This window comes from Mobula birostris, chromosome 2, assembly GCF_030028105.1.
Source record: "Mobula birostris isolate sMobBir1 chromosome 2, sMobBir1.hap1, whole genome shotgun sequence".
NCBI lineage: Eukaryota > Metazoa > Chordata > Chondrichthyes > Myliobatiformes > Myliobatidae > Mobula > Mobula birostris.
In genome coordinates this window covers 136,988,527-137,013,083 of record NC_092371.1, presented here as the reverse complement: position 1 = coordinate 137,013,083, position 24,557 = coordinate 136,988,527, and the positions used below count along the sequence as shown (strand labels likewise).

Here is a 24,557-nt window from a genome sequence, read left to right as displayed (position 1 = left end):
ACTTTCAAGGAGCCTTCAACATGTCCTCGATTATTGCTTATTTATTTATTTATTTATTATTAGTAATCCTTCTTGTTGTACTCGCACAGTTTGTTGTCTTCTGCACTCTGGTTGGGTGGTCTTTCATTGATTCTGTTACGGGTTGTTATTCTATAGATTTATTGAGAACTCCAGCAAGAAAATGAATCTCAAGGTTGTATATGGTGATGTATACATACTTTGATAGTAAGATTTACTTTGAGATTTTGACCTTTAAACGTTATACCCTGTCAATTCACATACTCATCTGATTGCTAGAGTCATGCAGCAAGGAAACAAGCCCTTCGGCCCCACTGCTGCATGCTGACCAACATTCCTGCTGAGTTCCCATCTACCTATGCTAGGCCCACACCATTTCAAAACCCTTTCTATCCATGTCCTACTGTTAAAAGTCCATGGAAAAGAGTATCGTTGACATTTTGGGCAGAGACCCTTCGTCAGGACTGGAAAAGGGTTTCGGCCCAAAACATCGACTGTACTCTTTTCCATAGAAGCTGCCTGGCCTGCTGAGTTCTTCCAGCATTTTGTGTGTTGCTCGGATTTCCAGCATCAGCAGATTTTCCCTTGTTTGTTACTGTAACAGCTCAATGACTTCCTCTGGGACCTTATTCCATTTACAGACCACATTCTCTGGGAGAAAAAGTTGTCTCTTTGGTTCCTATTAGGTCTTTCCCTGCTCACTTTAAACCTCTGCCCTCTAGATCCTGACTCCACAACCACGGGGAAAAGACTGGGCAGATTTATCATACTCTTTAATGCTGTCGAATACTCTGCCTCCATTATCCCTTCAGGCACAGAATTCTGGATCCCCTCTAAATGTCTTACCCCTTAACTTAAAGAAAGGCCATACCATAAACAAAATTCCTTATCTGCCCTATCCATGTTCGCATAATTTTGATCACTTCTAGGAGATCTCTCATCAGCTTCCTCAGCTCCAAGGAAAACAATTCCATCTGATCCAGTCTCTCACCACAACTGAAGAGCTCCAGTCCAGGCAACGTCCTCTCTGCACCCTCCCCAGCGCGATCACGTCCTCTCTACACCCTCCCCAGTGCGATCACATCCTCTCTACACCCTCCCCAGTGCGATCACGTCCTCTCTGCACCCTCCCCAGTGCGATCACATCCTTCCCATAGGGTGGTGATCACAACCACACACAATTCTTCGTGCAGCCTAATCTGCACTTTCAGAGTCGGGACATTATGTTCCCCGTTATATTCAGTGAGTGGCAGAGATGGTGCAGGCAAGGATGCCACATAGCCTCTTCACTACCCTATCTACCTTTGCTGTCACTTTCAGGGAACCTCTTGCTCTGAGGGTGCTTTGTTCATCAACACTACCCAGGGCCCTACGATTTACTCCAAATCTCCCACCCTTATTTGACTTTACAAAATACATAACTTTGCTCTTGTCTGGAATAAACTCCACCTGCCATCGCCCTACTCTCCAGCTGATCAATATCATACTCTACAGTTAATGAAGGATCGATGTACAGAGAGATCCTGGGGAAGCCCTCGCCGCCTTGAAAATGATGACCCCAGTAAATAGGGTGGTAAAGAAGATAGAGTATACGTAGCTTCATCCGTTAGAGCACTGAGTATAACGTTGGGAAGAGTGTATAAAACTTTGTTGAGACCACATTTGGAGTATTGTGTGTAGTTCTGGTTGCTCCATTACAAGAGGATGAGGAGGTTGAGATGATGGTGGGAGGGGGATTTACTCTCTGAGTAATGATCTACTTCCCAATCAATATTATAACAGCCTCTCCTCCTTTACCTCCCCCTCCACCACACCCAAAACATCTAAATCCTAGATCATCAAACTTCTTTCACCCTTGTCTCTGTGACTGCATTACCATCCCCCCGGTGTATAACAATATACTGTCTGTCTCCCTCTTTCTGTCTGGAGCAGTGCCTACTGGCACAACTTGCAACCACTCGATCCCCAACTCTGCAAAACCCAGTGGGGCCAGACCAGAACACGAGGGTAGTCTCCCAGGTCATCCCATCCCTCTCCCTCGTGTCACCCCCGCCCGTCCCGTCTCTCCCCGCTTACTCACGGCTGGGTGGTCCTTGCCCAGGGTTTTCTCCCGGATGTTCAGAGCATCATTGAGGAGGTGTGCAGCTTCCTTGTACTTGTTCTGGTCCCTGTGTGGAGAGAGGAGGGAGTGTGGCTGAGAATTGCTGGTGATGGGGCAAAACTGAGAGTCAGGGGTCTGGGGAAGAGAGTGAGACTCAGAGAGAGGGGTGGGGGTGTTGGGGGGACATGGAGGGAGGGAATAAGAGTGAAAGAGCTAGACTGATACTCAAGTGAGAGTAGGTTTGTGAGAGAATGAGACGGAGAGGGAGAAATGAGGAAAAGGAGAGGTGGGAGAGAGAGGTGGCAATAAAGATTCGGGGGGTAGAAAGACAGATGAGAGTGAGGGGAAAGAGATGGGCAAGATGGCAGAGAGGAAAGAGGGAGAGAGCTGGGGAAGGTGCAAAGGTTTTGGGGTTTGAGACGGTATGGGGTTGGGGTTGGTGGAGGTATGGGAGGGGGTGTGTAGGGTTGCTCACCTGTACACCAGGGCCAGGATGTTGAGCATGGTGGCCACATCGGGGTGGTCGTGGCCGGAGGTTTTCTCCAGGTCCTCCAGCGCCTGTTTACACAGTGGTACGGCCACCTCATAGCGGCCCTGCGAGGCGTACTGGATCACCAGGTTATGCAGAGTCCGCAGGCGGGCTGGGATCTCGTAACCGCACTGCTGCGCCGCGGCCACAGCGCTGCTGCTGTGGGCGTGCGAGGCTGCTGCGGGGAGCGAGGAGGTGAGTAAAAGGATCCCAGACCCCCGGTGCCCCCCCCCATCCAGGTCAACCCCACCCACAACCAACTGTCCATTCCTTCACTGTGTCTGCCTGATCTTCCAACCCCACTCACACCCCCTCAATGAATCCCCTCCAATCTCACTCCCTTCCCCCACACTCACACTCCAACCCCAACCCATCTACACTCACGTCACACCCTTCACTCACGCCACACTTCCACACTCAGGTTACACCCCTCACACTCAAGTCACACCCCTCACTCACGTCACACCCCCACAATCACGTCACACCCCTCACTCATGTCACACCCCCCCACTCACATCACATCCCTCTCATGTCACACCCCACTCACATCACACCCCTCCCACGTCACACCCTCACTCACATCACACCCCTCACTCACATCACACCCCTCACTCACGTCACACCCCACTCACGTCACACCCCTCTCACGTCACACCCTCACTCACATCACACCCCTCACTCACATCACACCCCTCTCATGTCACACCCCTCTCACGTCACACCCCTCACGTCACACCCCTCTCACGTCACACCCTCACTCACATCACACCCCTCACACTCAAGTCACACCCCACTCACGTCACACCCCTCTCATGTCACACCCCACTCATATCACACTCCTCACGTCACACCCTTCATGTCACACCCTCACTCACATCACACCCCTCACTCACGTCACACCCCTCACACTCAAGTCACACCCCACTCACGTCACACCCCCTCATGTCACACCCCCACAATCACGTCACACCCCTCACTCACGTCATACTCCCTCACTCACGTCACACCCCTCACTCACGTCACACCGCCCACACTCACGTCACACCCCCACACTGTCACACCCCTCACTCACGTCACACCACCCACACTCACGCCACACCCCGTACACTCACACCCCAACCCACTTACACTCATGTTACACCCCTCACACTCAATCACTGCCTCCCTTCATCTGCTCCCTTCCCCACTTCTCCCCTCACACTCACTGCACTACCCTCCCATCACACCAACTCACTAATCCTTTCCGAACACACTCCCCTCCAACCCTCCCCTCTCCCCGTCCACCTCCAGGGCCGTGCTCCTCCTCCTCGGGAAATAGGTCATCCAGCGAATCTCTTGAGGTCTCACCCTCCTTCTCATCCTGAGGAAGAGGAAAACACAGACACACATAAGTTGGGATGCAACAAGCAAGGGCAGAGAGGTGGGGCAGTGCGGAAAGGGTGGAGTAGAGGGGAGACATATGAGGGATGGGACTGACGGAGAGGGTGGAGTAGAGGGGAGACATATGAGGGATGGGACTGACGGAGAGGGTGGGATGGAGGGGAGATGTATGAGGGTAGAGGGTGGGATGGAGGGGAGATGTATGAGGGTAGAGGGTGGGATGGAGGGGAGATGTATGAGGGATGGACAGTGTGGCTGGAGAAGGAGGGAATTGCCAAAGAGACAATCACCCTCCATCACACAAGGGCAGGTGCACAGTCACCTATCGCACCCCAACACTGAGAGGGTGTGGGAGAGACACAGGCAGACACAGAGCTTGGGAGTGGGTCAGGCCCAGACAAAGGATGGGCTAGTTCTGGACAGGACAGACCGGTGAGGTCGGGAGGGGAGGGGAGGGGAACCAGACTGAGGGAGAGGGGAGAGGATTCAGGTCAGTGGGGGGGAGGGGAGGAGGTCCAGACCGAGGGGGACGTGTCGTCATCATATTTCTTCAGCTGGTTCATGAACTCGAGGTGCTTTTTCTCCTCGTCAAGCTGGGCCACGGCCTGCTCACTGCGCTGCAGCTTCTGCTGTGTCCCTGCCAGCTCGTCCCGCAGCCACTGGTTCTCCTGGCACAGGCGGCGCACCTGCGCCCGCAGCTTCTGCTTCTCCGACTCCACCGCGTTCAGGTGGTTTGACAGGGCCATCATCACCTGAGGGAGGGGAGAGGAGAGGGCAGTCCTCGTCACCATCCTCAGTTCCTCCCCCACACACACACACCCTCTAGTCACCATCCACTCACCCCACAACCCCACTCACACTCACCCCCATACACTCGTACTCATGCTCACCCCCCCACCCATACCTTCCACTCAGCCCCACACTTACCCCCATACACTCACACCCCATGCATACTCACACTCAACCCCCCACACTCACACTCCCCCACATCCTCACTCACCCACACCTCCACTCATCCCCACCCACACTCACACTCCCCCACATCCCCACTCATCCCCATACACCCGTACTCATGCTCAGCCCCCACCCATACCTTCCACTCACCACCCAAATCCCCACTAACCCCTCAGTCCACACCCCCACTCACCCCCCACACACACACCCTCTAGTCACCATCCACTCACCCCACAACCCCACTCACACTCACCCCCATACACTCGTACTCATGCTCACCCCCCCACCCATACCTTCCACTCAGCCCCACACTTACCCCCATACACTCACACCCCATGCATACTCACACTCAACCCCCCACACTCACACTCCCCCACATCCTCACTCACCCACACCTCCACTCATCCCCACCCACACTCACACTCCCCCACATCCCCACTCATCCCCATACACCCGTACTCATGCTCAGCCCCCACCCATACCTTCCACTCACCACCCAAATCCCCACTAACCCCTCAGTCCACACCCCCACTCACCCCCCACACACACACCCTCTGGTCACCATCCACTCACCCCACAGCCCCACACTTACCCCCATACACGCATACACCCCATCCACACTCTCACCCCCCACCCACACTCACCCCACATCCCCACTCACCCCCACCCCCACTCTTCCCCACCCACACTCCCCCCATCTCCACTCACCCCCATACACCCGTACTTATGCTCAGCCCCCACACTTACCCCCATACACTCACACCCCATGCATACTCACACTCAACCCCCCACACTCACACTCCCCATCCTCACTCACCCACACCCCCACTCATCCCCACCCACACTCACACTCCCCCACATCCCCATACACCCGTTCTCATGCTCAGCCCCCACCCATACCTTCAACTCACCACCCAAATCCCCACTAACCCCCCAATCCACACCCCCACTCACCCCCACACACACACCCTCTGGTCACCATCCACTCACCCCACAGCCCCACACTTACCCCCATACACGCATACACCCCATCCACACTCTCGCCCCCCACCCACACTCACACTCACCCCACATCCCCACTCACCCCCACCCCCACTCTTTCCCACCCACACTCACCCCCATACACCCGTACTTATGCTCAGCCCCCACCCATACCTTCCACTCACCACCCAAATCCTCACTAACCCCCCCAATCCGCACCCCCACTCACCACCCACCCACACCCACACTCACCCTTCCAGTTACTGTCCACTCACTACCCTCTTCCATCCCGTCCGCCCTCCTCCACACAGCCTCTCTGACAACTCGACCCCTTTCCCACATTCCCCTACACCCTCCTGACCTGCCCCAGTCGTCGCCTCTCCTCTGAGTCCCCCTCCTCCAACCACACCACTCTCCTCCTTCCCGGCATCTGCTCCCTCACCCCAGCCTCGCCTTCCTCACTGCACTCTCTGTTTCACACCCCAGCTGCCAGCCCTCCTGCTCCCCACTCCATAAAGTCCCCACCCATCCAGTCTCTCCCCTCCCTCATTGCTCCTCCTCCCTATCCTCTCACTCACTATTCCTACGCTCCTTCCACCTCACCCCTCCCACTGCTCCCACACCCTCCCTGCTCCCCATCCATCCCCTCCCCACTCCCCCGTTCCCTACCTCACCTGCTCTTCTCTCCTTCACTCCCCGTTTCCCCCACTGTCCTCCCCTTCATCCCCGACCCCCGCCGACATACCTGCGCCTCGCCCAGGCCGAGCTCAATCATCTCCACTGACTTGCGGATCAGACTGGACTTCTCATGCACCAGGTTGGCCTCCTCATCCTTCTTCAGGCACTTGATGGTCTCCATGAGGCTGTGCAGGATGGAGTTGTGCTCATTCTTCAGTGCCTCCAGCCCCTGCATCACCAGCTTAGTGTTGGAGATGATGTCCTCCTGGCTGAGCTTCTCCAGCTTCTCGTCCCTGGGGTAAACCATCGTGGACATGTTCCGGGAGCCTGTCCCCAGGGAGACACAGAGACGTTAGTGCTACCACCCTATGCTCCAGTAAGCCAGCTTCCCTCTTGGCCTTTGGTGCTTCCCACCTGTGCCCTTTGCTCTCTCGCCCAGTGATGGAGGAGCTCAGTGGGTTGGGCAGCATGTGTGGAGGGTATCAAGGACAGTTAAGTTTTCAAGTTGAGACCCTTCAGCTGGACTGAAAGTTTGAGGGGAGATAGCTGGTAAAAGGAGTTGAAGGGAAGGGTGGACGAGGACCTGGAAAGCGATCGAGAGATCCAGGTGCCTGGGAAGAAGAGTGTTAACCCGAAACACCAATCGTTCATTTTCCTCCACCGAGCTCCTCCAGCATCTTGTGTGTTGTGAGTGCTCCACCATTCACCAATGTCCTGCCTGACGGGATACTGCACATCAATTCACAGGGCTGCAGTAACTGACAGGGTAAGTCATACAGCATGGAATTACTTGCCCTCTCAACTTAAACCTTTGACCTCTGTCTCTTTAGTGCCCAACTCTGGGACAAAAGACTCTGCATATTCACCCTATCGACAGCTATCAAGATGTTTTCCACCATTATAAGATTACCCCTCATTCTCCCCGAGTCCAATGAAAAAGGTCTCAACCTGCTCAATCTCTCTTCACTGGCAATATCCGTATAAATCTGCTTTGCACTCTTTCCAGTTTAACAGCACATTTCCCAGAGCACGGTGATCAAAGCTCAATACAGTATTCCAAAACTGGCCTCATCACCGCAAAGTTAGTATTCAAGGACTCGGCAGCTAACCTCGATGAGTATGCCTCAGCTGTCACGGACTTTATTTGGAAATGCACGGTGGACTGTGTGTCTCGCAAGACGATCCAGGTATTCCCTAACCAGAAACCTTGGATGGATTATGAGGTCAAGTCCCTTTTAAAGGCTAGAGCTGCGGCTTTTAGGTCCGGAGATACCAGTCACTGCACGGAATGCAGGCACGAACTCCGGAAAGCCATTAAGGGCGCCAAGAGGCAATATCGAGCCAAGTTGGAAGCCCAGGCTAACCAGAGGGATGCCAGTAGACTATGGCAGGGTCTAAATGAGATTACTGGGTGCAAAGAAAAGGCTGGGAATATCAATAACTGTGGTGCTTCTCTTCCTGACGAACTTAACATATTCTACGCAAGATTCAAACAGAATGGAGCGTCCTGCTCCCTCCGGATGAACCGGACCTGGTGGCATCGAGATTCATCGTCAGTGGGGAGGATGTTAGAAGGGCCTTCCTGAAGATAAATCCAAGGAAGGTGACGGGCCCAGATGGCGTCCCAGGACGAGTTCTCCGGGCCTGTGCAAGCGAGCTAGCTGAAGTGCTTGCTGATATCTTCAGCTGCTCCTTGCTTCAGTCTAAGATCTCCTCGTGTTTTAAGAAGGCAACGATAATCCCAGTGCCGAAGAAGAGCAAGGTGCCATGCCTGAATGACTATCGACCTGTGGCTCTGACATCAATTGCTATGAAGTGCTTCGAGAGATTGGTTATGGCACACATCAACCACAGCCTACCGGTCAACCTCGACGCTTTGCAATTCGCCTACCGGAGCAACAGGTCAACGTCAGATGCCATCTCTCTGGCCCTACATTCCTCCTTAGAACACCTGGAGAATAAAGACGCATACGTAAGGCTCCTTTTCATTGACAACAGCTCTGCCTTTAATACCATCATTCCAAATAAACTGATTCCTTAGCTCTGGAACCTGGGCCTTAGCACTCAGATCTGCAGCTGGATCTTCAGCTTCCTCACAGACAGGACCCAGGCTGTAAAAATAGGGGACAAGCTCTCCTCTACAATCACTCTGAGCACCGGTGCCCCACAAGGCTGTGTACTCAGCCCCCTGCCGTACTCACTGTACACCCATGATTGTGTAGCCAAGTTTCCATCAAACTCAATATATAAGTTTGCTGATGACACAACAATTGTAGGCCGTATCTTGGGTAATGATGAGTTTGAGTACAGAGAGGAAATTAAGAACCTCGTGGCATAGTGCGAAGACAATAACCTATCCCTCAATGTCAGCAAGACGAAGGAATTGGTTATTGAATTCAGGAGTAGCGGACCGCACGACCCAATTTACATCGGTGGTGCGCAAGTGGAACAGGTCAAAAGCTTTAAGTTGCTCAGGGTCAATATCACAAATGATCTGACTTGGTCCAACCAAGCAGAGTCCACTGCCAAGAAGGCCCACCAGCGCCTTTACTTCCTGAGATAACTGAAGAAATTTGGCCTGTACCCTAAAACCCTCGCTATTTTTTATAGATGCACCGTAGAAAGCATTCTTCTAGGGTGCATCACAACCTGGTATGGAAGTTGTCCTGTCCAAGACCGAAAGAAGCTGCAGAAGATCATGAACACAGCGCAGCACATCACACAAACCAATCTTCCGTCCTTGGACTCACTTTACACCGCACGCTGTCGGAGCAGTGCTGCCAGGATAATCAAGGACACGACCCACCCAGAGCCAACACACTTTTCATCCCTCTTCCCTCCAGGAGAAGGCTCAGGAGCTTGAAGACTCGTAGGGCCAGATTTGGGAACAGCTTCTTTCCAACTGTGATAAGACTGCTGAACGGATCCTGACCCGGATCTGGGCCGTACCCTCCAAATATCCGGACCTGCCTCTCGGTTTTTTTGCACTACCTTACTTCCCATTTTTATATTTTCTATTTATGATTTATAATTTAAATTTTTAATATTTACTAATTTTTACTATTTTTAACATTTTTAATATTTAATATTTGTAATCCAGGGAGAGGGAAGCGCAGAATCAAATATAGCTGTGATGATTGTACGTTCTAGTACCAATTGTTTGGCGACAATAAAGTATAAAGTATAACTGCAAAATAACACCCCAACTTCTACACTCAATGCCCTGACTGATGAAGGTCAGCGTGGCAAAAGCTCAAGTAACTATGTACCTGCACTCCTGCACTCCTGCCTCTCTGTACTTCAGCAGCCACTGACAGCTTACAGAGCCAGAAAAGTGAATCACCTGGTGGCCACCCATTTCAATCATACTTCCCAGTCCCACTACAACATGTCAGTCATGTCAGTCCATGGCGTCCTCTACTGCCACCGTGTGGCCACACTCAGGCTGGAGGAGCAACACTTGATATTCTGTTTGGGTAGCCTCCAACTTGATGGCATGAACATTGATTTCTCAAACTTCCAGTAATTGCCCCCCCCCCAACATTCCGCATTCCCACTTCTCTCTCTCACCTTATCTCCTTACCTGCCCATCACCTCCCTCTGGTGCTCTTCCCCCTTCCGTTTCTTCCATGGCTTTCTGTCCTCTCCTATTCGATTCCTCCTTCACCAGCCCTTTATCTCTTTCACCAGTCAGCTTTCCAGCTCTTTACTCCACCCCTTACCTCTCTCCCGGTTTCACCTATCACCTACCACCTCGTACTTCTTCCTCCCCTCCTCCCTTCTTACTCTGACTTCTCACCTCCTTTTTCTCGTCCTGATGAAGGGTCTCAGCCCAAAATGTCAGCTGTTTACTCTTTTCCATACATGCTGCCTGGCCAGCTGAGTTCCTCCAGCTTTTTATTTGTGTTATCCTGGTAAGTCTTCTCTGCATTCTTTCTAATTTAATAATATACACCCTCTCCTCGTTATATGCATCCAAAATTCACAGTCATGTGAGAAGCACTGCCTTCCCGCGAATACAAGTCACGTGCGCACGCTTCACAGTCTCACTGTTGGGACGAGAAGCACTGCTTTCCCGCCAATACAAGTCAGGTGCATGCGCCTCACAATCTCTCTCCCGCCACTCTCGAATTGGTTTTGGCAAGGTGTGGATGCGTGATCTTAAACTTCTGTTGGTTTTACCTACGGTGCAGTGATCTTGCGCTTGAAATATTTAACTATGCCTCCTAGGTCTAGGCTAGGACTTGGAATTGGCTCCCAGAACTAGAGGAGACATGAAGAGGCTAGGGTATGGACTCCGAGCCCAAGACTGGGCAAGGACCCAGTACCTGGGTCTTGCCTCGGGCTCGGACCCCAGAACCAGGCATGGACATGACATGGGCTGGGGAGAGGAGGAACATGGAAAACAGAGCCTTGGTCTCGGGACAGCAAGTACACGAAACCATGGACACATACACAGAACACAGAGTCGGGACCCCTCCTTGGGTACAGGACATAGGACTGGGACTCACACACAGAACAGAGAGTCGGGACCCCTCCTTGGGTACAGGACATAGGACCGGGACTCACACACAGAACAGAGAGTTGGGACCCCTCCTTGGGTACAGGACATAGGGCCGGGACTCAAGACCTTCTGCGGGGCAACGGCAAGATGGCCTGACTTACCCCACGGAGACGAGGACAAGACAAGACAAGACATGACTCCCCGTGGGGCAACGGCAAGACGGCCAGACTTATCCCATGGAGGCGAGGACAAGACAGAACATGACTCCCCGCGGGGCAACGCAAGAGGGCCTGACTTACCCCACGGAGGTGAGGACTGGACAAGGCAAGACATGACTCCCAGCGGAGCAACAGCAAGACGGCCTGGCTTACCCCACGGAGGCAAGGACAAGACAAGACAAGACACGACTCCCCACGGGGCAACGGCAAGATGGCCTGACCTACTCCCACAGAGGCGAGGACAGGACAAGACAAGACCAACACGAATGAACACCAGACAGTACCTATATAGCTCCGGTGATGGAACTAGACAGAAGTGCAGGTGGGAGCTGCAGACGAGGGCTAGAGGCGAGAGGGGCAGAGAAGGGATTCAGACAGGGGGGTAGGACAGGAATCACAGACCGCCAGGGCCAGGACTTGGACGTGGTACTTGGATGCCGCCAGGGCCAGGACGTGGACGTGGTACTTGGATGCCGCTGGAGCGAGGATGTGGTGCTTGGAACCTCCGGGTAGTGCCGAGCTCTCGACTTGGCCCGGGGACAGTAGACAGCGGCTCTTGATTCTCTTCGGCGAGGTAACTGGACAGGGTTGCTCCAGTGAGGAAGGGCGAATTACCGGCACCCGCTTCGGGTGGAGACCAAGCTTGCTCCGACCAGATGGCATTGGCATGCCGTGACTTTGCAGACGCTCCCACGCCAAACGGCTGAAAGCCGGAGACTATAAACTACCGGTTCAGCCAAGTGTTAATTGCCTCTAATCACCAAAGTCGAGGGACATGGGAAAACAGGGAATCGACGATCCGGATGGTAACATAAACAAACTAAATCTAAAGGGACCCTGATCCGGACCATGACAGAGACGTGGAAGCGGCTCTGTGAGCATCGTAATGCGCTGCTGAGGCTGGCCGTGTGCATGCGTCAGGCTGTGGCGTCCTGATTTCCATGATGGCTGATGGAGTGTCGGGTGAAAGGCAGCCTGTTGATTTTTGGTGAATGAGCAATTTTATACGAATATATAACCCTGAACTTTGCCTGCATTCTGTAATTATAGCGCATTTTAATTAGATTTAGCCAAAAAAGTGCCACTGTAATGCACCGTTTGCGCTAATTGATGGTCACAAAGAGACAGACAGAGCATGAGAGTTTTAGTGGTATATATATTTTCTATAACAAGATCTTATACATCTTTCCCTAAGTAGGGACCCAATACCATCCACAGTCATGCAATCGTGGACTCACCATTGTCCTATACAACTGAAGCAGAACCTCATCACTTTGTAATCAATAAACATGTTAACTGAGACGGACAATTTCACCTTTTCCCACGTTTATACCCCATCTGTCAGATCTTTGCTCATCACAGACCTCATCTCTTCAGAAATCTTCCCTACACAGACTCAACCTCACAATAAAGCAATCCAGATGAGGGATATCGCTCCAAAACATCAACAGTTCATTTCCTTCCATAGATATTCTCTAATGCACTTGGTTCCTTCAGCAAGGTTGCTTATTACTGTCCTAATACCCTCTGTGTCATTAACAAATTTAGCAAGTATACCTTTGGTGCCCATATCCAGGTCATTTTACAAAGGGCGCAACGTTGAAACTTAAATCTCCATGCTACAAAAAAATGTTACACTTTCTCACCCTGACAGTGACCTATCTTTACTCACTGTCTCCTGGGAGCCGGCCAGTCTTCTATTCACGCCATGTGCTACCTCCTACGCCATAAGCTTTTATCTTGCACAGTAACTTTTGGAGAGGCACCTTATCAAATAGTTTCTGTACATGGAAGTATAGGGGAACCATTCTGCTTTTGTTCTGTTCTTTATAAAAACTGTATATAATTTATATTTTTCTTGTGAATGCTGCTTATGTTGTTTCTGTGTGCCTGTGATGATACAGAGGACATGAATAAGTGAGGTTTAGAGGGATGTGACCAAATGTGGGTAAATGAGACCTGTTTAGACGGGGTCTTGGTTGGCACGGACCAGCTGGGTCGATAGGGCTGCTTTCCATGCTGTCTGACTCAGTGACTCTACGTATAGAAGCCCTTACTGTATGTTCTCATACTTTTTATGATGCAGGAAATTCGGCCCAATGACTGTGTTGGCTTTCAGAGCAATCCCATTAGGTCCTTTCCCCATTTCCCTGTGACCCATTCTCTCTCATAGGCCTAGAAACTCCTCAACCCCACCCCAAATGTTCTCCCTCACCCAAAGTGGGCAATTCATAGCAGCCAATTCAACCCACTGGCCCCCGTGTCTTTTGGACAAAGCGGGTGGGGGTGGAGTCCCTGGAATCAAAGTCCCTGGAGTCCTGGAATCAAAGGCTTAATTTATGAAGAGTGGGGGCCTGTACTCAATGGAATTCATAAAGAGAAGGGGGGAAAACCTCATTGTAACGTACTGAAAAGCGTTGATAGAGTGGACACAGAGAACATGTTTCCATTTGTAGGAGAGAGACTAGGATCCAAGGGCACAGACTCACAATAAAGGAACGTCCCCTTAGAGGAAGAATTTCTTCAGCAAGTCATTGAGTATTTAAGACAAATATTGATTGGTTCTTGACTGGAATGGAGGTGAAGGGTTACAGGGAGAAGGCTGGAGGATGGGGTTGAAAAAATGATCAGCCATGACTGAATAAGCAGACTCAATGTGCCGAACGACCAAATTCTCCTGTATCCTACCAATGGAGTTATTTTAGCAGGCCATCGAAAAGATCAAGGTGATTGGGCAAAGTCAGCGTGGAAAGGAAATGCAGTTTGAGCAATTTATTTTAAGCAAAGAGAGTTGGGTGAGTGCACTGTGCTCAGTTATCAGAAGGCATTTGATAAGGTGACATTTCAAACTCAAGGTGGAAATTAAGAACACGATCTAGGAGATAACAAACTGTGGATAGAACGTTGCCTACCAAGAGTCTTCTCTCATTCTATGTGAGGAAGAGCCAGCCTGGAAAACATTTTCCTCCGCTCTCTGCCATCATCTCTGCCCTGCTCACCCTCAATGGTTTCTTTCTCTCCTTCCATCACCTTCTTAGCAAAACCTCAAATTATCCTTTTCACAAAAATGTTGCATTTCTGTCTGACTTGACTCTTTCTCTCCACAGGTGTCCGACCGGCTGAGGGTTTCCAGTAGTTCCTGTTCTATTAGCCTTTCCACTTGGCAAGTGTTGTGTCACAGGGATAAGCACTTGGGCCTTAACCTTTTACAGTTTCAGTTAAGGACTTGGATTGAGGCACTCAAAGTGTGGCTGATAAATTTGCTGATAGCACAGTTACCAGAGAGCACGTGTGGGTGTACAGACACATGAACAGGTCCTCAGAATGTACTAGCTTCACAGCACAGGCTTTTGTGAGGGACAGGAAAGTGTACAATTTTTCAAGTTTATCTTCTGTTTAGTCACAAAAGTTGGTGGACTTTACAGTAAAATTCCTGAAGGCTTGAAGTTTTCAAAAAAGAAATTGCAGTTACAGCTGAGACACTAAACAAGTTAATAACTTGTTACCTTTTGTAATTGTGACCCTTCAAATAAAATCAATTGGCGTCAGCTGATTGGGCCTCTGAAAGGGGAGGCACGTGACCCCAGTGTGGAGGGGTTTATGTAACATTGCTGGTGGTCAGGTTGGAGGTGAGTACTGTTTCAATAACTTGGAGTACACTTTTAAGGGGGACTTTTCTAAATGAAAGTGCAGCAGCTGAGTTGTGTGTGGTATGGCTTGTGTGAATTCTGAGATGCTCCTTATTGGGGGTACTTCCAGTTTAGAGCTGGAGTGCCTGCTGGAGGCACTGGTGTACCCGAGGCTGGATGTTGCATAGGCACCTTGCAGCTTAAGCTAAATTAGTCATCAAAAGGAGGAGGAAGGAAGGTCAGGGGAACGAGTTGGTGCAACTTGCTCCAAAGGTGGTTGCACTGAAAACTGGAGGGGGGGGTCATCTCTGGCTGGACTCTTCAGAGCAGAGCTAAGATCACTACACTGTTTCGCTCAGATATATGAGGAGAGAGGAGCAGGAGTCTCAGGGCCTTTTTGGTCTGAGATGTGGTGAGGGGAAGGGATGGGCACTTCTGTGGCTGTAGTATATCCAGGAGAGTGTGTTGTCCCTGGTGCCAGGTTCAAGAATGTCACAGAATAGTTGTAGAACAGTCTAAATGAAGAGGGGATATAGCTAATAGTTGTGGTCCACATTTGTGCTAATGACACGAGAAAGAGAGCCCATTGACGTAGGAGCAGAACGAGGAAATTCAGCCCATTGAGTCAGTTCTGTCATTTGATCATGGCTGATTCAGAATTTCAGGAACAGTTTCTTCCCCTCTGCCATATGATTCCTAGATGTACATTCAACCCATGAACACTACCTCACCTTTTTATATATCACTTCTGTTTTTGCACTATTTTAATGTAACTATGTAATATATATATTTATACTTACAGTAATTGACTTTATTTTTCTATATTATCATCTATTGCATTGTACTGCTGTGAAGTTAACAAATTTCATGACATATGCCAGTGATATTAAATCTAATTCTGATTTATTTTCCCTCTCAACCCCATTCTCCTGCCTTCTCCTGAACCTTTGGCACCCTTACTATTTAAAAACCTCTCAACTTCAGCTTTAAATATATCCAAGGACTTGGCCCCCACAGCCGTTTGTGGCGATGAATTCTACAGATCCACCAACCCCTGGCTAAAGAGGGATAAGGTGTTGCAAAATAGATCTGAAGAGCCGGGCTGCAGATTAAAGAGCAGGACCTCAAGGTTGTAATACTCAGAGCAATATAGCATGGACTTTGCCCATATCATTCTAAGCCCTGCCCCTATATGCATCTATCATACCTGTCACAGCTACTTCCTCTGGCAGCTTGTTCCATATGTTCTCTACTTTCTGTGGAAAACATCAGTTCTTGGGTCCCTTTTAAACCTTTCCCTTCTTATCCTAAAATATGGCCGCAGTTTAGGGCTCCCCTGTGCTGGGGAAAATACATTAGGGACCAAATGGTCATCAGTCTGTGTATGGAGCAACAGGATGTAGGTGATGACTTCAATAAATACTTCTGTATTTTTAGGAAAGATACAGGGATTAGTAGTTAGTTAGGTTCTATAACAGGTCACCATTTGAGGTATTTGATAATTTAAGCAGGTTTTAAAAATGGATAAATCTCCAGCCTGATGAGATGTAACCTAGATTGCCATGGGAGACAAAGGAGGAGTTTGCTGATGCCCTGAATGATTACTAAATCCTTACTCTTCAGATGAGATGCCAGATGATCAGACAAGACAACCATGGTTCCTTCATTTCAGAAGGGCAGAGGAAAAGAAGCCAGATAGTTACAGGCTTAACCTGTTGTAAGGGTTTAGAGAAACCTGCACTTGTAAAAGCAGAGATTAATCAAAGATGAGTGGCATGCTTTTGTTAGGGGAGCTCCTACCTTACCAGTTTGGTAGAAATTCTCAAAAAGCTAACAAAATACATTGAGGGCAGTGGCTGATGCAGACTACATGGACTTCAGTAAGGTGAGGATCCCACATGGGAAATGGGTCCAAGGCAAGTGGGGCCCTAAATTAGTAATGGGAGATAGAAGGTGATGTTGGAAGCCTGTTACAACTATATTTAAGGCACTTGGACAGACAGATGGATAAGAAAGGTTTAGAGGGTTCTGTTACTAGCTTGGAATGGGCAATCAGTAGCCATGGACGAGTTGGGCTTAAGGGCCTGTTTCTGTGTCCTTTAGCACTGGTGGCCAATGGATGCCTCAGAGATCTGTGCTGGGACCCTTGTTATTTCTTGTACATTAACAATGTGGGAGATGAACAAGTTTGCACATGACCTGTATATTGTTATTCATTAGTAAAGAGGATAGTCGCAGACTACAGCATAATATTGGTCAGATGGTAAATTGGATAGAGCAAATGCAGGTGGAATTTAATCCTGATGCACTTTGAGAGGGGACACAATGAATGGTAGGACTCTAGGCAGTTCTGAGGAACAGCTGGACCTTGGTGTATGAGCTCAAGGTCCTGGAGATGTACAAAATTGGAAAATGATGAGTGAAAGAGTAGAGAACATGGTTTGGGGTAACAGAAGATCTGAGGAAGCTTTTTATTCAGAGGACAGCTGGAATCTCCCTCGTTGCTTGAAAGAGCGGTGGAAGCGTGAGACTCTCCATACCTTCATATATCTGGACAAGCATTCCAAAGCACAGTAGACTAGATGGTGGTAAAAGGAATCAATACAGATGGGTCAGCATGGACACGATGGGCTGAAAAGCCTGTTTGTATGCTGTGCTATTCAATGAAAGAGACACCTGAACCCATAAGTGAGGCCAGCTCTCTGTCTGGCTGATTCGTTACGTGGTTAGTTTTTACTACATTAACTGAAGCTTGGAGGATTGAGGAATTACACTGACAAATCAATGAGACTGGAGAAGCAAATCAGGGGCATTTCTTGTTTCGTCAGACAGCAGTATCTCAGCAATAAGGTGAAATTCTGAATGGGGAGGGAAATGAGAGGCTGAATTACATTATGTTCTTTGCCCTGGGTGGAGAAGACCCAGTGGCACAAGCTGCTTTTGCCAAGGAAAGCCACATTTTGGTTTACTGTATGTCAGTGGGCTGCGGAAGGCACTGCTGGGCATTGCACACGGCCCCAAGGCAGCACACACCCTCAGCTGGATTGTCAGGTAGCTGTGCTCCACACTCAAACAGGGCCACAAAGTCTCAGTTATCCCTGACCACCTTGTCCCAGCTCCAAGCTCTGCTCCTTCTCAAAACTCACCCCAATGGCTTTTGGACACCCCCCCTCCCCCGATGCTCCACCAGGATTCCCTAACCCTTGCTGCATTTTCACAGACATCCCCTCACCTGTGGGATACTGCTGTGCACATGCACCTCTTGCATCTCCTAAGCGGCAGCAAAGCAGTGGTGCTGTATAGTACAGAGCCACATCATCAGGAGGCCACTTGGGGCACCAAATCAGTCCCGTTTGGCTGGGGACCCAGACTATTGATCCCAGTCTGGAGTACCCCATGGCACTGCACGACCCCAGTTCTGCAGGCTGCAAACCTGTGTTTGCAACACGAGCTTCTGACCGCATACGGTCATCAAAGCAGGGGGCAAAACAGCTCATCATCTCCATAGAGTGGAGAAAGTCCGTCAGCAGCTGCTGGGAATGCTTCACAAATCAAGCCATGCCCCGCGGGGGCGAGCTTGTATAGAAATCATAACTGTTTCTTTGTCTGGGGATGTTAGCTGAGCTTTGAGTGTTTGTAGCACTTTGTTTTTCTGGGAGTAAGTTATAGCCGACAATTACTTCATCACCAAGGCTGCACTAGCATAACCAGCTATTACATGGGTGGGGGAAATAAACCACTGCGGTGCTCTGTGGGTCGGGCAGCATCTGTGGAGTGATATGGACAGACACAGTGTTGGGTGAAGACAGACTGGGCCTGTATGATCAGTACCGATTGTGGGAGCCTTCCGGCCCGCTTACGCAGGACCCTTTCTGATTCTCTACAATCCATCAGTGTCTGGAATAAACAACTCGGCCTCTTCCCCCAGGTTAACTGTTCTCTCTCCAGACACTGAGGATTTTATGTGAAGCCTTTTATTTAACAAGCATATGTGGGCTGAAGCACAACAGAAAACCATCTACTTGGATAATATTCCATCCACATCTTCCACTTCCTCAGTTAACGCCTTTCTTGCCCAAAGTGCTCTATAAAACAAGTGACAATCCTGCGACTCAATGACGTTGCCAGGACTCGAGGGGCTGAGGTACGGAGATGGGTTGGATAGATTGGGACCTCTTTGTAGGAAAATGAGGGGAGATCATAAAGGTGTGTAAAATAGGGTGAATGAACAGTCTTTTTCCCAAGCTTGGGGGAATTGGATGGGAATCTTGGTAGTAATGGACCAGCTGGGTTGAAGGGTTTACTTCCATGCTGTTTGACTATAAATGATAAAACTATTCACTGGCTCCCTGTTTGTGCTGCAGCACAGCTTCTCCTTTTGGGGTGACGCTCTGTTAATATCCCTACAAACAGCTCCAGCCTGGGGCTTGATTCTGGTTTGAGAAAGGATTCCCTCCCCATGAAGTACATCTCAAGTTTCTCATGAGCAGAAGTAAGGAAAGAGGCTGGAGGCTGGAAGGTGATGGGAGCAGGCAACGAAGGGTTGCGGTGTGGAATCTGACAGGGAAAGGAGGTGGAGCGTGGAACCAAATAAAGAATTGCAATCGGACCGGGGGAACCAGTGGGAGGGGTCTGTAGTTTAATGGGCATACGGAGTGGGTGGAAGAAGGGAGAGACAGGGCGGTGTGGTGGTGGGGAAGCTGTGTACGGAGGAGGACCTGGGTGGGTGAGCGAGAAAGGGACAGGGCCAGCAGGTTACTTGAGAATACTGTTCTTGTTGTTGGGTTTTTAACTACCCAGGTGGAATATGAGAGGCTGTTCCTCTAGCTTGCATTTGGCCTCACCCTGGCAGTGGAAGAGACTGAGGACAGACGTGGCAGTGTGGGAATGGGTAAGGGAATTAAAACAGCTGGCAACCACCCTTTCCTATTCGAGTTCTGTCATCTGCAGCTGTCTCTCTCTGCACCTGAAGTGCGCTGGGCTGAAGGGAATGCTCAGGGGGAGAAATCTGTCCACTGGGTCAGCCAGGGTTTAGGCTTGAGCCTGAGCTTATGGCTGAATGCACTAAAGACAGTATGAGGTATACAGACCTCGTCTCCCCCATCCCCAGACAATCAGGTGATTGAGCAAGGAATTTGGTGATGCCCAGCTGGTCAAGCAGCATCTATGGAGGTCTGACCTGCCTGAATTTCCATTGGTTCAGACTCCAGCTGTACAGATCCTGTCTGCAGTCCCCGGGCTCGGTCCCAGACCCAACCCTGAAGTCCCGGAGAGAATAGTGGGAGGATGGAAGGTGAGGGGTTAAATTCCAAAGGGCCCAGAGTGAGTTGGCCTGACTTCAGGAAATGTTGGGGGTGGAAGAGGAAAGTAATTTCCCCGCCTTAAAGGACTTCCCGCACGGAACACTCAGGCCAAGGAAAGGCAGAGATGTGGACCATCGTGCAAGGTAGAAGTAATTTAACTAAAAATTTCCAAGGGGTCAGAGAGAAATCTGGGGACAGTAAGACAAAGCTTTCATCCAGATTATAGAGCCACTCACACAAGTAGACAGCTAATGACAAACAGCCAGATACAGCACTGGATGTCAGTTGGAATGATGGTCAGACATGTCTGCTGGTGGAAAGAGCATCACTCCACCACAAGCATCTAAAAATACATCTTTAAATACTGCTGCACTCTGGAACTGTGACTGTCAGTAGCGCAGGGTGACGGTGGCAGGCTTCAGCAAACCCCACCTGGGACTGCTTCCTGACAGAGTGGAGTGCCTTGATAGCTCTGGAGGGCCAGGCTGACATCTGCAATACCACAGGAGAAGGGGTGGGGCAGATAACCCCACCGGCCATAACAGGCACGTGATAGAGACGGACACGGGAATACTTCTCATTTGTATTCACCAAGTAAGGAGCAGATCAGTATTAAGGAGGAGCTGCTGGATGTCATGGGACCCAAGGGTCAATAAATCCCCAGTTCAGATCTATCCCAGGTTGCTCTGGGAAGCAAGGCATTCTTGCATCTTTAGTGATAACAGGAGAGGAAACAGAACACTGGATCAAAGGTGTTGTTCCTTTATTTAAGCAAGGAGAAGCCACATAACTACAGAGCGGTGAACCTTACTTCAGTGGTAGAGGAAACCCCCTCCAGAATTATATTTGTGTACACTTGGGAAGATGGGATGATCAGCAATCATTGAATTTTGTACAGGAGTGGTGAGGAAGAATCTTGTCTAACGTGACTGATTTGTTTTGAGGTGACTAAGATTGCCAACTGCCCCACCTTCACCTATATGGACGTTTGTTGGGTATTTACAAGTTCCTGCAGAGACCGCTGGACCAGGAAGTGGGATCCAGAGTGAGCTGGTTAATTGGATCTAAAATTGTCTTGTGATGGAAGTCTGTGACCACTTGGGGACTGCAGGTATCGGTGAGCATTAACATTTGGATTTGAATGTAGCAGGCATGACTGGTGAGTTAGCAGTGTTGTGGACAGACAGCACATCCCATACACTGTCGCATTGGCTGGGTCTACAGTCTACACTCAGGACTTCACCTCCAAGAATGCAACCTCACTCGAGGTCTCCCCTCCCAAACACCGGGAGTGCCGGTAGCAGGTGATGCTCTGCCCACATAGGCATACAGAGCCTCTGCCTCAAGGCTTCAGGGGCCCAGGCTTGATCCTGCATGTGTGCAGTTTGCACATTCTCCCTGTGGCTGTGTTCCGCCCACGTCCCAAAGACATGCAGGTTGGGGGTTGAACAGCTGTTGTAAATTGTCCCAGTGTGTAGATCTGGTGGAGTTAATGGGAGTAAGCCGGGATTGATGTAGGATCAGTGTAAATTAGTGCCTGACAGTCAGAGTAGACTCAGGGCCAAAAGGCTTGGTTCCAAAACAGGATTCAAACCCTTCGATAATCTGAGGGTCAATCAAATCTGCAATAATCAAAGCAAGACCCAGCAGTCCAGGAAAGGGTTAAATTGCAGTTTAATTATTGATTCTGACCACCTGGGAAGGGCTGTGCCAGTTAACTGCTGTTGACAAAGACTGTACCACGCCCACTGCTACTGTGGCTGCTCCGAGCAGCTCCCGGGACATGCTCTCGACAGAATTCCCATTCTCCCACTCACCGGAAGATGAGAAATTCAGCAGAGGATATTTCCCCAGGGTCTGCTCTACCGCTTAGTGAGACCACAGCTGGTCCTGTGCTGTGTATTTCAACAACAAAGGCAGGGCCGTGGATGTCACCTATGGACAAGTGAGGCATTTGACAAGATCCTGCATCTTGGGAGGTCCAAGTTAAAACTGATTGGATCCAAAATGGTCTTGGTGATAGGATAGGAGGGTAGTGGTGGTGAAAGGGTACTTTTTCTGACTGGAAGTCTGTGATCACACACACCACTGGGACCATTGTTCATGACATGTGAATGGAGGGATGTTTAAGGTTGCAGATGAGGTGAAAATGTGTGGGGTTGTGGATGCCAAGAAAGGCGATAGCAGGATTTAGATCAAATAGAAAGTTTAGCAGAATGTTGGCAGGTGGAATTTAATCCTAGTAAGTGCGAGGTGGTTCATTTTAGGAAGCCAACAGTAAAAGGACATGTAGAATAAATGTAGAATACAGAGAAACATTTAGGAAATTTGGGGTTAAGTGGCAAAAGGTAGATATCACATCTGGTCATCAAATGAGAGGAAGAACATAGGAAATAGGAGCAGGAATCGGCCATCTGGCCTGTTGAGCCAGCTCTGCCATTCAATAAGATCATAGCTGATCTGGCATGGACTCATCTCCACCTATCTGCCTTTTCCCCTTAACCTTTAATTCCCATACTGTGCAAAATTCTATCCAACTGTGTCTTAAGTATATTTACTGAGGTAGCTTCTACTGCTTCACTGGGCAGAGAATTCCACAGATACATCACCCTCTGGGAAAAGCAGTTCCTCCTCATCTCCGACCCAAATCTACTCCCCCAAATCTTGAGGCTATGTCCCCTAGTTCATGCACGAGAAGAATGTGCATGAATTCAGAGTCCAGAGGAGATTATCCAGAGTGATGCCTAGATTTAAGGTCTTTAGTTATGGGGAGAGATTGAAACTGATGGATGTCTTGATGAGAGTAGAAAATCAGATGAAATCCTTGACCCATGGTAGAGATATCAAGACGAAGGCACAGGTTTACAGTGAGAGGAAGAGATTTTAAAGAGCACCAGAGGGGATGTGTTTTAGTGGTTGATACTTGGAACTTGTCAGAAGGTGGTTTGGGTTTGAGGAAGTGGAAGGGATTGAATTCAATTGCTACATTTAAGAGGTGTTTAGACAGACATCTAAATAGGCATCGTCCCAGTGCAGACCGATGGCAGGAGTGGGTTCAGGTGGGCATGAAAGTGCGGACTGAAGGGTCTGTTTCTGTACAACTAACTTGTACACTTAACCTTGACCTCTCCATTATGTCAAATATCTTGCCTCTTGCTCTCTATTGGAGAGATCTTCAAGAAGTTATAGTAAATTCAGTAAAATTTCTCAGTAATGCTGAAACCTAGTCTAGGACAGCTAGGCTGGATCTAGAGCCAATGTCCCCAGTGACATCACTACCTGTTTTGTGTTCCAGGGGCTACAGGCCGACTTTCCTCAGTCCACAGGAAAGTCCACTCACTCTGAAATACATCTTCCAAAGCATGCATATCCCCTCAGACACCAGGCAGGCATGTCCAAACGCAGCTTGTTATAAGGTCTCACCAGAGCTTTGTGCAGTCCTTTGTCCCAACACACATGACCAAAAAAAAAAAACACTTCACCTGCCTTCCTATTGTTGCCTGTTATGTGAAGGAGCTCCCCAGACACCAGTTTCTCACTGTTTTACAGAGATTCTGCCAGATAATGGGGTGTTAGGAGTGGAACCAGGAAGTATTCACATGTTTATAGAATCTAGATGTTGCTAGCAAAAGCTGGAATTTATTGCCTTTGAGAAGATGGGGTGAGCTGCCTCCTTGAATGACTGCATTCCTTTAGGTGAAGGATCCCCACCCTCCAACCTGCTCTCGGAGCCATGGTACTGATGGCATTGGTCTGGTTGTTGGTGGTGAGCAGTGGAATGTGGGAAGTGTAGTCAGATGCCACTGGAGGGTGGGCTGTTAAGGCTCTTGTCGGAACTGGGCAATGCATTAAAATTAATTTTAAAGATGGGAGCTACAGTGTCCCAAGCGGCTCCTCACACCTGCCCTGCCATTCAACAAGATCATGGCTGATCCAGTCCTTGGCATCACTTTCCCCGATTCTCAAGTCTCTGTCCATCACCATACACTTAGTGACTGCCTCCGTGGCTCTCTGGGGGTCAGAATCCCAGAGTTACAGCCGACTAAAATCGGCAACACCTCAGTAGCAGCCCCTGGGCGTACAGGGGAAACATTGCACAATGGGATCACTTATGCGTAGTATTAATGCTACAAATGTGGCAGGCAGAGGCTTGCAAACGGTTGGAATTTTCTGGACTGGTTGCCCTTGGCAGTTTGACAGTCAATAGGTGAACCGCACCCCCACCCTCAGCGGGAGTTTTGGTGGTGATCAGGGTACTGAAC

At 49.7% G+C, this 24,557-nt stretch overlaps 1 protein-coding gene across 1 annotated transcript in view; it reads right to left on the bottom strand.

Annotated features, from left to right (window-relative positions):
• The window catches only part of LOC140210938 (kinesin light chain 2-like), a 47,885-nt gene that overhangs the window by 22,721 nt on the left and 607 nt on the right, over positions 1 to 24,557 (bottom strand). Inside the window, exons 2-6 of the mRNA XM_072280219.1 lie at positions 6,709 to 6,968; positions 4,550 to 4,780; positions 3,933 to 4,008; positions 2,595 to 2,826; positions 2,099 to 2,186 (exon numbers count right to left, since the gene is read on the bottom strand). Coding sequence (XP_072136320.1) covers positions 2,099 to 2,186; positions 2,595 to 2,826; positions 3,933 to 4,008; positions 4,550 to 4,780; positions 6,709 to 6,957 — 876 coding nt within the window. The 5' untranslated portion in view covers positions 6,958 to 6,968. The remainder of the gene's footprint in view (positions 1 to 2,098; positions 2,187 to 2,594; positions 2,827 to 3,932; positions 4,009 to 4,549; positions 4,781 to 6,708; positions 6,969 to 24,557) is intronic.